Here is a 13,472-nt window from a genome sequence, read left to right on the forward strand (position 1 = left end):
TAGTTCCTTGTTTCCCATCTTGCCTTATTTGGGACTGTCTTTTGCTTGTTGCTTCATTAAGAATATACATGTGGATGCTACTGCATATATTAGCTCTGGACAACCATGTCTAGTTTCTAGCACTTGTTTAAATGTGAGCTTGGATTATCCCCTGTAGTTTTCTTTTTCCAGTTGCCCAGGAGAGGCATCCTGTAAATATAAATGTACAGAGATATATGTGTGGTCTCCTATCCCTTCACAGAACAAGTGGTGGGATTTATAGACCAGTACCATAATTTCTAGTGCCTCTGTCCATAGGTGTCTGTGTAGTCAGTCTTGTTCATTACAATAGATTTTTACTTAGCATGCTCTTTAAACATGCAGAAAACTGTCAGTTTTCTTCTCCAATCTTGCCTAAAAGCTGAGCTTCTAACTAATCAGAGGTGAAGGTGTGAAGTTATGCCTGCCTGTGTTGATGACTTTCTTCTTCCTCTCCACTGTGTTTATATTTCTCTACAGTTTGGTACAGCTGACTCCCTGTGTCTGACAGCTGGTACCAGCCTCTGTTGGCACTATAGCACTTTCAGGAACTGCTTCTCCTGTGGATCAGTGTCTTCAGAAAAAAGAAAAAATTATTGTGGGGTGAGGTCCTTGTTTGTGTTCTTTGTGTGGTGGCCTCTCTTCAAATTCCTGCCCCTTTCACACTGCTGCATTCCCTTCTCTGAATGCTGATCACTTGTAGCAATCTTTGGCTCAGCACAAAGGAAATATTGAAATGTCTTGTCAGTTCTGACAGCACAGTCTAACAGCCAAGCACATGTGTATGCATGTCCCCTGCTGCAATAGCTATTGAAACTCCTGCCCAATTTCTTGACTTTTGTCAGAGGAAACACATTTCCAAAATCTTCATAAGACTTGGTCAGGCAAGACTAGGGTTCCAGCACCTGCACCATCAGCAGCTTCTGGCTCCCTGTATAAACAGCTGAGACTCTGCACAAGCCCACTGTGAAGCTGTTAGATGCTATAGGGGTAAAAGTGTCAGGAAAGGGAGGAGAAGCACTAATCTGCTCTGATACACGAGGTGCCCAGAAACAGTTGTTTGATGCTGCTTGGGCACCCTCTGTCAGAGTCTGTTTGTGGGTTATTTTTCTTTCCAACCCCCCTTTCTGGGGGGTCAGAGGAGGAGGTGAGCTTGAGTTTGTTTGAAGCTTAGGAAGAAAGACTGAGGGGTTTTTTTTGTTGTTGTTGTCATAAATAATTGTAATCTCTTAAACCAAGCTTTGCAGTTGCTCAGGATTTTTGACTTGTTTTTTTAAAAAACTATTTAATGTTCACAGTACTTTACCCCAAAGATACTAGGAGCAGGAGAGTAAAGGCAATAGCTAGCAAACTATTTATAGTCAAGCAGCTGGAGGGGAGGAGTCACTGGTTTAAGTATTCTGGTTTTTAAACTCAGGTAATTCACTTAAGTTTCAATTGGTCTTCTAAGACTAAGCATCACCCTCACATTCCATACTCCAATACACACTTAAAATCAGCAAGGCTTCAAAATCAAATTAGCCCAAATGTATTTTGTTGGCACTGCAGCTTTCCTTTAGTTGCTGTGGAAGAGGAATGCATTAATTCAGTTTGAGTTATTTTTCATCTTGCAAGAAGACAACAGTTAATAAAATAACTGTTTTTTAAAAATCAATTTTGTAGAACTGATTTACAGTCTCCCTATGAATAATAGGGAAGACTTTGTCAGAAATTTGTGCTGGCTCACGTGTTGAGGTGATGCAACAAAACTGGTATGAGGTGTTTGCTTCTAAGAGAAACTGTTCTGTTCCCTGCACTTCATGTAAGCATCTGGCAACTCAAATGTTCCTTGGCTCTAGGTGTAGAAAGCAGGTTTCCTGTTAGGAAAGCTATCTTTGACTATGAAGCAAACTTTGACTATCATAATGGAGGCTCTGGAGCATTTGAAATGTGTTTAATGTAGTCTGGGGGGCATGAGGGCAAATAATTGGTTCACTTGGCTGTTTTCAATGTATTCCATTACTGTATCTCCATGTCAGGATGGGTCTTGTTTAAGAAACTATCATTTTTGCTCTGAAGTCTTGATGCAAACTGGTAAGGCAAGTAAAAAGTACAATGTTTATTCCAAGATTTCCTTGGGTTTTTTTCTTGATTATATTTTTTACCCTTCAGTCCTCAAAAAGTGAGTGAAAAATATTTGAAAGTTTGCTTCATAAATAATGGAGTAGAATTGCAACTAATCTTACAGTCCTGTAGCCTGGTGTTGGAGAGGGGCATCAGTTGTCTGAAAAAAGATGGTATATGCAACTTAAATCAGCCTCCCTTTATGAATGGGGGGGGGTTTTGGTCTCTCTATGGCCTACCTAGAACAGGATGTTTCCTGTTCTCTTGCAGTCATTTTCAAAATCCTTCAGACTGAAGCTATGGATTGTGGGGCTCTGTTTTGTCTCTTGACAAAACATGACTGGTGTTCTCTAACCAGATTCTCAAAATGCTTCTGTGGAACAGCAGAAAACTTGGGTTATAACTTCTGATAGGCAAGGTTTAGCTGAGGTGTCATTTATTAATTTTGTTAAAGCGCTAAGATACTTATTCTGCTTTAGAATTTACTTGGTCAAAAAGCGTGTGATGTATCTCTCCATTTCTGGAGCTTTTAATTGTTTGCTTCTTCTCCTGCCCCAAATTTTCATCTGAAGATTAAAGAGGATGTTAATTAAAGAGCACAGGGCTCCAGTCTCTTCCACATGCAGAGGTGTATCTGTGAAACATACATATTTAATGGACATATTAAATACATGTCCTTATTATGGGGTCTCATGTCCCCAGACGCTTTCTGGAGTGACCTTGCAGCTCCCACAGGTGGCTGTAACTAGAGGCCAAGGCAGAGCAGCTAATGTATCCCAGCAGGAAGATGGATGAAATCTTCTCCTGGGAAGCAACATAAAAGGACAACATGAAAGTGTGTTGCTCTAGCAGGAAACCAATTAGAAATCTGTTTGGTGATGATTGACTTAACTCCAGCACAAAGATTTAAATCTTGACAAGAACAGTCCAGCATTTCCCTATGGAGCCTCTCAAGTTGAAGATATGGGGAATATTATTTTAACACTAATATCTGAACCATACAGTGAGTAATTATTATGAATTAATTTTCTTTGCTTCTTCGGTTTTGCTGCTTGTCCTGTACATTGGCAAAATAGGAGATAACTTGTGCTGTATTTCATAGATCACAGATTTTCAGATCCAGAAAGGGTGAACTACAAATTTGAAAGTGGGCCTTGGTAAGTATTTCCTCCCTCTTCTTGTTGTACATGTTTCAACCCCTACCACTTTTTGTTTAAGGTTGCTGTTTAGATCAGCTGTACTTCTCTCTATTCCTAATTTGCCAATAACTGTTTTCATTATATTTATTTACCTTCCCACTACTCTGGGAATCGATTAAATCCTTCAAGTGAGAAAGGGAACAGGCAATCTATGATCAGATGCAAGCCTGTTTTCTTGTTAGGCTTTGGTGTTTCCTATTAGCTGCTGTGAGTTCTGTGTTCTGCTAATAAGTGCTTATAATGGGTGCTAAGTGTGTTGTGCTATTAACAAAGAATGTAAGCGGTGTTTCAGAAATAACCCTATTAGTTACTAATTCTTGCACTCTTTCTGCAATTTACTACACAGGCACTGCAGATACATAATTTCTTTTAGTAGGGAAGAAACACTTTCATAAAGATATTGTGCCAGGAATACTGTACTACCTCTCAATTGCTTAAACTGTGGTGATTCTGATTCCCAAATATGTTTTAAATATAAAGCTTTATCTGCTTTTGATGCCTGCTTTGTTGCTTAGGTGGTTGGGGGTTTTTTTATGTAACTGGTTTTTTCTATGTGTAAATACGGATTTTTCTCAGTGGTTTTATCAATGATTTCTCTGCAATATCACAAGATACTGGTGTTAAACTGACCTTATTTGTATTCCCATCTTGCACAAACACTTCTCCCTTTCAGATTAAGGATCTGTCATAATGGTAGATGATACTTATGCTTTAGAGTCAAAAAAAGTAAGAAAAATGCAACATTGGCAGAAAGAGTCCAGAGAGATTAGCTCAGGGGCTATGTTCAGCCTTGTTCTAAGCTTTTTTTCCTTTCACTAACAAAATTCTGGGATGAAGTGGAAGATTTACATTTTATTTGAGATAATGAGAAGTACAGAACTAGGAGGCAAGGGGGAACAGTTTGAGACAGATAGTTACAGAAAAGCCACTTGAGAAATTAAAATGTGAGTGAGAAACATGACCCTCCAGGCATACCACAGCCCTTTTGTACAAGGGAGTCCTCTATTACTGAACAACACTTCATCTACTTAATCAATCACTTAAGCTCTTCGTGCAAAAAAAGCTGTTCTGTGATAGCCAGAAAGGCAGGCTTGAGTAGCTGTGAGGTTTTGTTGTACTTGACGCTTTCAAGAAGTAAGAGAACAAAAGAGACTGCAGTAATGACCAATTAAACCTGGCTTTCTGTGGCTAGGCTATTCCCATGCTAAGCAGCCGATGTAGCCTTTAGCTATACTATCTCTAGTAGCACAGCATGGCCTGAACCAGCAATGTTAAGGCTTGGCTCCTCAGGCCAGAGTCCTGTGTGTGCTGAGTACAGCCCTGGACAGATTAGGTCTTGGCTTGTGACTGGTTCTTATACACTGTCACAGTAGAAATAATAAGCACTAATCTCTGTCACATCTAAGTGTTCTGCTTCAATTTCTATCTAGCTTGATTAGACAGGCAAGTACTTTATTTTTATACCAGTAACCTTCTTCAGATAACAGAAGCACAAATGATGTCAGGAGAGGGAAGTAAATTAGGAATATGATGAAGGAGACGACAACTCAAAGAGAAAGGGGAACTTGGAAAGGGGAAACTTAGCAAAGCAATCTTTCCCTTGGAGAGACTTGTACAGTGACTTTCAATTGGTGGCACTTGGGACTCACTGTCTTGGCATTGCCATCCAGCAGACATGGAGCAGGGACAGAAACCTTTTCCTGGAGTACAAATGGCAAGCAGGCAGGTTGGTGAATGGCAGATGTCTCTGCATTTACTGCTTTCTGTGCCTGCAGCAGCAAGATGGAACTGGTGGATGACAATGCTGTTATCCGAGCAAGAGGATTGCCATGGCAGTCGTCTGACCAGGACATAGCGAGATTCTTCAAAGGTCTAAATATTGCCAAGTGAGTAGCTAAGAACTTACTTGTACATTTGTAGCTCTTTAGCTGTGTAAATCACGGAGTTTCATCTCTTGATTTAAATCTTGCAGAGGAGGTGCTGCACTCTGTCTCAATGCCCAAGGTAGGAGGAATGGAGAGGCTCTTGTGAGGTTTGTAAGTGAAGAGCATAGAGATCTAGCACTGCAAAGGCACAAGCATCACATGGGAAACCGATACATTGAGGTGGGTGATGTGATAGGCTTTGAAATCCTCTTCTCAAAGGAAATGCAAATTACATGCCAATCACATGTTCCTTTTTTCCCCATTAGGTATACAAGGCAACAGGTGAAGACTTCCTTAAAATTGCAGGAGGTAATTTTTAGGGGATTAAATTGTTCTATCAGCATCTCTAGCATTTGGCTGCAAACTGCTCCTGTTGAATGTGGCCCTTTTTTCTGTCTTTGAGCAAGTAGCTGGCTGGTGTATTGATTACTATTTATTCCACTAGCAGCACTCCAAGTTGTTCCCTGATTTATCTGTCTGCCTCTCTTCCACGTTCTTGACGTTTTCAAGTGGCCTGTCAGTCAGGATTTGATTGGGCAAAGTGATCTTTTATATGAACTTAATTTGTTAGGTCATCTTCATGATAATGGCAGTCTAAATGTTACTGACTGCAGAACAAATGAAACCAGAGTAGCTTTTCAAAACAATGTAACTGCTGGTCCTCTGGAAGCTTGAACATAAAAACCAAGTTATCACAGTGTAAATACAGGGATTTATGGAACTGACTTTCTTCAAAACAGATATTTACTTCAGACTTAATAGAGAGGATTTAGGGGAAATGCTTATTTAAGGGGAATCTTGAAATATTTCCTGACTCTAGAGGAAAATGTTGTTCTATCTGCTCAAAAACTGCCCGTGGGGAGGATGTAGCTATGCTCATGGTTTTACATCGTTGCTTAGACTGAAGTGCTTCTGTACTTTTTCTTGTTAAAGGTACTTCCAATGAGGTTGCACAGTTCTTGTCAAAAGAAAACCAAGTGATTGTCAGGATGCGAGGTCTTCCTTTCAATGTCACGACGGAAGAAGTGCTGACTTTCTTTGGCCAGCACTGCCCTGTAACAGGAGGGAAGGAGGGAGTCCTGTTTGTCACTTACCCTGACAGCAGGCCAACAGGGGATGCCTTTGTCTTGTTTGCTTGTGAGGAATACGCACAAAATGCACTGAAAAAGCACAAGGATTTACTGGGAAAAAGATACATTGAACTCTTCCGAAGCACTGCAGCAGAAGTTCAGCAGGTAGGTGCAAACTTTTCAAACACTGGCTCTTTGTAGTCCAAATTTCCATGCTGGCAGTAGAAGCAAATGATGCATGGCCTTGAAAGCTTCTTTGGTCTTTTCTCACTCTTGCTGGAATGGGTATTTCTGAGAGAAATGAATTATGAATTTCTGTGAGACTTTGTTCCCTTGAAATGTAAGATCTTATGGTATAGAGATGTTCTCAATCATATACAAACCTTAGGGGTTTTGGCTTCCATTACCTTTGTAAAATGTGGCTGCAGGTCTAGTGCTTTACACTACATGTTCTGAATTTGACTAAGTCCAATGACTATCTATTCAGAAGGAGTGTTTAGCAACAAATCTTGAGCTAAAAGATTTCTCTTTAGTCATTGACAATAAAAGCAAAGCCTTCTGATATAGTTGTCCTCTCCAGCCTAATGTGTCTGAAGAATTCCACGAATTGTCTTTAAGGGCAGGTCTCTGCCATCTTCTGCAAGCACAGGCTACACAGCAGAGGGTGGCAGGACTTTGAAACTGAAGAGTCTGGCTTAACAGGACTTGGTGGACCATTAATTGTAGCTAAGCTGTCAGGGAAAGGAAGGAGAGCTGAGTGGACTGTTTAAGTCTCCAAAAAAGATTTGCAGAGCTTCAGTTGAGGTAAATGGTTTCTAGACATGATTCTAAAAGGTATCATCTAAGATGCAAATCATAACCATGTCATTGCATCCAAGAAATTAGCTCTGTTCTCCCCAGTATGTAGAGATTTCAGTGCCTTCTTTGAAAGGTGACATTAGTGATGAGAAAGCAGAGCTGCAGTACTCACTTGTCATTGCATTTTTCTCAAGTACTCTCATATATTTCTTTGTTTAGTAAAGCCTTGTAATAACTGTACAAATGCAACTAAATCTTATCCTTGCTCAGGTGGAGTTCAGGAGTAGTGATTGAATGCTCAGGAAACTTTTCACCAGACCAGGCTTTTGCTGTTAAAATTATTAACAAGAAATCTGTGTGTCACAGGTACCACAAATCAGTAATGCTCCTAATGTTTCTTGAATGGACTATGGCAGGCACAGTTAGGGATGTGAGGTTGTGCAATGTGCTTCTAGTTCCCAAACTCTCCTAAAGTTTTGCAGAGGAGATGCTTTTGGGTAGAAGTGTCACCATGACTCTGTAGATGGTAGAGTGTTCTAGGATAATTTTACAATAAAAATACTGTGGATATATGGGTTTCATGTTCTAAGATCTCTATTGAGACTTGCATAAACTGCTCAAGTAAATTTCCCAAAACACAACTGTTTTGCAGAATAAAAGTGACCCATTTTTTTTAAACAATAACATGACTGTTTATCATAAAATGACTATGGAAGTGTGCTGAATTGTGAGCTTAAACCACAACACAGTACTTAGAATTCAGATGTTTTACAGTTAATATTTGTATCTAGCTCATTTGTTTCTTAAAATACTGCCCAGAGTGGAAACAGGTGGTATTAGGGTTACACACTCTCCTTCTAAGTTGAAGAATGAGTAAGGAGACTTCTGTAATCTGCTTTTGTTTTGCACAGGTGCTGAACAGGTACTCTTCCACACCTCTCATTCCTCTCCCAACACCTCCAATTCTTCCAGTATTACCTCAACAATTTGTGCCTCCCACTAACATCAGAGACTGCATACGTTTACGTGGTCTTCCCTATGCTGCTACTATAGAGGACATTCTAGAGTTCCTGGGAGAGTTTTCTACAGATATTCGGACCCATGGAGTTCACATGGTACTAAATCACCAGGTTGGTAGGAGACATGTTTCTAGCCACTCTGCCAAATGCTTAAATATGTGAATACAGTCCTGGTGATGATATCCATAGGGAAGCAGCTTTGGGATTAGCACTAATGGTATTACTAGGTCTCAAGCTTTCTTCTAAAAGTGTGCTGGCGATAGATGAATTGAACCCTGCTGTGCCAGCTGCTGCATTTGCTGCTGGGTGGTTTCTTTCACTGAGACTCACATGCTGAAAGCTAAGCCACAGTCTTGGAGGGTTTGGTGCTTCCAGAACAGCAGCCATGATCCTGACCTGTAGGAGGCTTGAAGTGAAGTCTTGCTCAACACCATGCATGATTCCTCTTGTAGCTGGCGAGGAGTGCCATCAAAACACAAGTGTGGGCGATGTTAGCTCTCAAAGGAGTGGTTTGTCCCTGCCTTGCTGAACAATGTGCTGCAAGTATATTTGAGGACAAATGTGACTGCAGCCTTCTAGAGACAGGAATTACTATGTCAAAAGTCAGAAACTGAAGCTTTGGGTTTCCCGTGTTGTTGTTTTCTTTAAACAATCACAGCTAAGCACTAAGATTAACAGCTCATTGATATGTATAAGGTGTCACATCTTTGCCACTGTTTTCTAGAAACAGTTGCTACCAAAACCTTTTAGACAAAGGATTGTGCATTATCTTCCTATTTTTGTGACTTCAGGGGGAGGAGTCCTTTAACTCCGTGGAGATGTTCTGAGTGGTTGAACAGAACAAACTTATTGCTGATTATTGCTATATTAAAATCATGGTTCTAAAATTGTTTTAGCTTAGGCTTAATGTCAATCAAAACTAAAAACTACTTCCTAGTCCCGAAGTAGGACTTCTGTGTTTCAGGACTATGGGGATGGAGAAGGGACTGTAGTTATTTCAGTACCTGTCTATCTAAAGACATTCCTGTGACTGTGGGGACTTGACCCAGACAAGGCTAAAAACTTAAATGGATGTGCAGTGCTGGGAGAGACTAAGAAGTGCAGAAATTCAAGCACAAGTAATGATTTACAGTAGTATCAACCCTTGACAGCACAAATGAAAGATTCTGGATGAAGGAAATTGCTATGTGCATATTAACCCCAAGGGCTGTCTGCCGCCCTTGCCCTACCCAAAGTTATCAGACCTTCCCCCCTCAACACTGCTTTTGCCTGACTTCTAGATTTTTATCTTTCTCCATGTTCCTAGGTTTCAACCCTCTAATCATGAGCGACTGTGTAAAGGATGCTGATAAAGTTGTTGTCCCCTCCAAAATGAGCAGAACTGGCCCAGAACTTGAGTTAGAGCTGCCTTCAGATTTTTTTCTAGTTTTGGCTACTTCAAATCAGCAGCTGCATGTGGCTAAAGTAACTCATCCCAGTGGTGCATCTCACTCATCTATCAATATACAGATGTATTTTTTTTCTCTGCAAGCTCATACCAAATGTTAGGCTAGTTAGTACTCTACTAAAACATCCCAGCCCATGATGGTCTTCAGAAAATAAGATTTAAAGCAAATTGCTTAGCAATGAGCACTTGACTATATTTATCCTTGAATTTTTAAAATCACAGTTAATAATGGGGACTAGATCTTCCAATTCTGTGTTTGTAGTAAATTTGTAAGAGCGGGTCTCAAAGCACCAAAGTACTCCTGAATTACAGACTCTCCCATAGGTGTCATTGGTTTTTTTAGATATAGAAGTAACAAGTTACAGTGTAGCTTGGTCAAAACAGGTGAACAAATACAACCAAAGTTTGGGGAAGAACTTTGAAGAAGAGAGCTTCAACAGGCTGATGAGCACTAAGGATGACTGACTGTACTTGACTTTGGACATGAATGTATTTATGACTGAAGAGACTGTTTATAACAGCACAAATTATTATTATTATGGAACCTACAGAAACATTTCTCTTTTGTCTGCCTTTTTTGTAGGGACGTCCCTCAGGAGATGCTTTCATTCAGATGAAATCTGCAGATAGAGCTTTCCTGGCTGCACAGAAGTGTCATAAGAAGACGATGAAGGACAGATATGTTGAAGTCTTTCAATGCTCTGCTGAAGAGATGAACTTTGTATTAATGGGGGGCACTTTAAATCGAAATGGCTTGTCCCCACCACCATGTAAGTTACCATGTAAGTTTTGCTTGGCTCTTGCCACTACACTCTGCACTGTGGGTAGGTACTGGAGCTTCTTTGACTCTGATCCTGGTTCCTGGAAAGCATTGTCAGATGGGGGTGTTAAAATAAGGTCTTTTGTCTTAAACCATCACCAGCTTGCAATCATTATTTTTTCCTTTGGCTCTGAATTATTGTGACTGAAGAACTACTTTTGCTTTTCTAGTGGCAAATTTTCCTTTCCCTCCCCGAAGCTTTAATTGATTGGGATGAATGACTCTTAATTAATTTCTAAGCCCTGCCCAAACCTTTAAGAAATGTTTTGCATTTAAACTTATCTGTACTTACATTTTTTCATGGTGAACATGTGAAGTGAAAGACCTTCCCTTTTCACTTCCAAAACTTAATTTGAGAAACCATAGGTAATGCTCTTTGAGACTTAATCACATGTTCTACTTTTTGAACCACAACTGACTGAATTCTTCCTTTTGCTTTTTGTTGTTTGTATGGAATGGAGGTTGGCTTTGTGGAAGTGAAAGACACATGGCTTCTGCCTCAGAATTGCAGAATTTGTATTTCCTTTAAAATTTTGATTCTCAGAGCTACTAGGATGAGCACTGACTTCTACACAAACTTTTGGGGGAAATGCTTTAAGAGCTTAAGGGCTAATTTACTAAGCATCTGTGCCACATAAATCTGAGCCTATGGGAGAAATTATACTTTGCTTCCAAAATCATATATGGCAAGGTAGTCAAGTGGTAGCTTTCTCTGTGTCTTTCTAAGCAAGTGTATTTTTTATTTTTTTTTTTGGTGGTGGACTTTTTAAGAAGTGTCTTCTACATGCTAGTTAGAGCTACCAATACAGCATCAAACTTCCTTTAGAGTGGTTTGCTTTGAATGCAAGTAGACCTCCAGTCCATCCTTGGGAGAGTTTTTTTCTTTCAATGAAAGTGTCTTGAACAGGGGTCAGCAGTAGGTAGTCCTATGTGTGATGGCTGTTCCAGATGGGTTGGAACCTTCTGAGAGCTCCTAGGACAGGTTCTTGGGCAGAGTCACAAACTTTAGAAACACACAGATGTCAATGTTTCTGTTTCCAACTACAAATACTTGTGATGTATTCCTTAGATAAGGCCTTTTGGCCCTGTCATTCCACATTTTACAATACAGTGAGATTCTGGCTGTATCTCTGAGTAGCAAAATTAAAGGCTTTCTTTAGGTAAAGCTTTATGTTCACTTCTATGGCAAAGGGGAGGAGAAGAGAGTGGCAAAGGAGGAGGATAAACTCATCAGTGAGAATTCATTTAGGGACTAACATCTTGTCAGAACAACACAAAGTACACTTTTGGTTTGGATTTTTTTAAATTTAGTGTTAACACTTCAAGCTGCAAAACCATGACTTCTCTCACTCTGCTGTTGATTAAGGGATAAGCAATACCAGGATGAAAGCATTCTCTTTTGTTGAATGCCAAACAGATCTTTATCAAGGAAGTTTTCTTCTTACCATGGAGAAGTCTCATAGTTCTTGAATGCAGACTTCATGAAAATCTGAGCCTAGACAAGCAAAACTGACCTATATATCAAAAAAAGAACCTATTCCCAGAGCAGGAGGTGGCTTTTTATGTATTTTTGACTTTACTGTTGACTGGAGACTGGGTGCAACACTTTGTGGTAGTCACGTTCATATTGGTGGCTCACATTTTCTGTGGTGAGCAAGGATGAGAAGATTGTGAGGTTCTTGCTGTACTGTGGAGTTATGTATGTATGGTCTTAATTAGCTCTGGAATTCCAGAGGTCCTAATCTGTTTTCCATTTGTTCCCTGCAGGCCTTTCACCCCCTGCCTACTCCTTTCCGGCTCCTGCTGCAGTTGTGCCAACAGAAGCTGCTCTGTATCAGCCATCCATGCTCCTGAACCCACGAACACTTCAGCCCTCCACAGCCTACTATCCTGCTGGGGCTCAGCTCTTTATGAACTACACAGCGTATTACCCCAGGTAAAGCAGAGGAGAACCCAAGCAGCAACGAAGAAGTCTTTCTTTTTTTTTCTTTTTTTAATTGGCTCCAGCAAATGCACAAAGCTCACAAAAGGAAGTTGTCTGCTCTGCTAAGGACTTGTGATACCAAGAACAACTTGATGGTATCTTGTTCCAGGGAAACAATTTCAGAATAACTAGGGATTTTCCAAGTTTTAGAGTATTGCAGATAGCAGTGTTTGAGGGACAGGGGAGTTAGTCAGTGTGTTTTTCTGTTTTGTTTTTTTTTTTTTTAATACCTAGGACACACGTTTAAGTGGAATATTTTTTTATTTTGGTTTCACCTAACATTCCTCTTAAACTTATTAGTCTGCTTTGTTGTGCCCTCAGTGGGAATTGATGTGTGCAGTATTCCTTGCTATGTCCATAAAGAAGCCCTTGGCCCCTCTTTAGAATGGAAGGACTGGGGTCTGCCTTAACTTCTGCCTCTGTTTTTGTAACAAAGTTACTTTTGACCTTTATGATGAAAACTGTTTACTACTTTGAATATGTATTGAATGCATATGTAAAGCATTTAGAGGCATATATTCTTCCTGTCCTCAGAAACACCTCTCACAAAGGGCTTTTGTTTCTTCTGGATATATTAGCTATCTGCTACAGAACAAAAACTCTGGATACCTGTTGCCCTCTGCAGTCATGAGGCCTTGGAAGGAGCCATGTTCCCTTTAAGCCATAAACCACTTCTCATCTGTTAGGAAATCTGCTAAACAACTCAAGTTTTTTATCTCTGCAGCAGGGACCAAATAGCTACTTAGGAAGTTAAGCAATGAGAGCTCTTCAATACCTTTAATATAACAAAGGTTTTCTTATTACTTCACCTATATGTCTGTGAACTGACTGTTGTGGTTTTTTTATTAAAATGTTTCCTTCACTCATGAGTTATTTTCTATAATGCCTTCAATATCTGTTTTATGTTATGATAATATTACCAAACTCAGCCTTGTTAATGTAAGATTAAAAAAAAATAAAATTCCAAACTTGCACTGGCAATATAAAACAAGGTTCTCAATAACAGTTCTATATTTCATAAAAACACAGTAGCAGTAATAGTCTGTGGTTACTGACATCCTTCATAAGATAAGAATAGGCTGGCCACTG

At 39.9% G+C, this 13,472-nt stretch overlaps 1 protein-coding gene across 1 annotated transcript in view; it reads left to right on the top strand.

Annotated features, from left to right (window-relative positions):
- The window catches only part of ESRP1 (epithelial splicing regulatory protein 1), a 29,832-nt gene that overhangs the window by 8,168 nt on the left and 8,192 nt on the right, over nt 1-13,472 (top strand). Inside the window, exons 5-13 of the mRNA XM_033067025.1 lie at nt 3,026-3,124; nt 3,224-3,278; nt 5,096-5,206; nt 5,293-5,425; nt 5,512-5,554; nt 6,179-6,480; nt 8,025-8,243; nt 10,163-10,361; nt 12,167-12,335. Coding sequence (XP_032922916.1) covers nt 3,026-3,124; nt 3,224-3,278; nt 5,096-5,206; nt 5,293-5,425; nt 5,512-5,554; nt 6,179-6,480; nt 8,025-8,243; nt 10,163-10,361; nt 12,167-12,335 — 1,330 coding nt within the window. The remainder of the gene's footprint in view (nt 1-3,025; nt 3,125-3,223; nt 3,279-5,095; nt 5,207-5,292; nt 5,426-5,511; nt 5,555-6,178; nt 6,481-8,024; nt 8,244-10,162; nt 10,362-12,166; nt 12,336-13,472) is intronic.

The sequence above is a fragment of the Catharus ustulatus genome, chromosome 1, assembly GCF_009819885.2.
Source record: "Catharus ustulatus isolate bCatUst1 chromosome 1, bCatUst1.pri.v2, whole genome shotgun sequence".
Classification (NCBI taxonomy): Eukaryota; Metazoa; Chordata; class Aves; order Passeriformes; family Turdidae; genus Catharus; species Catharus ustulatus.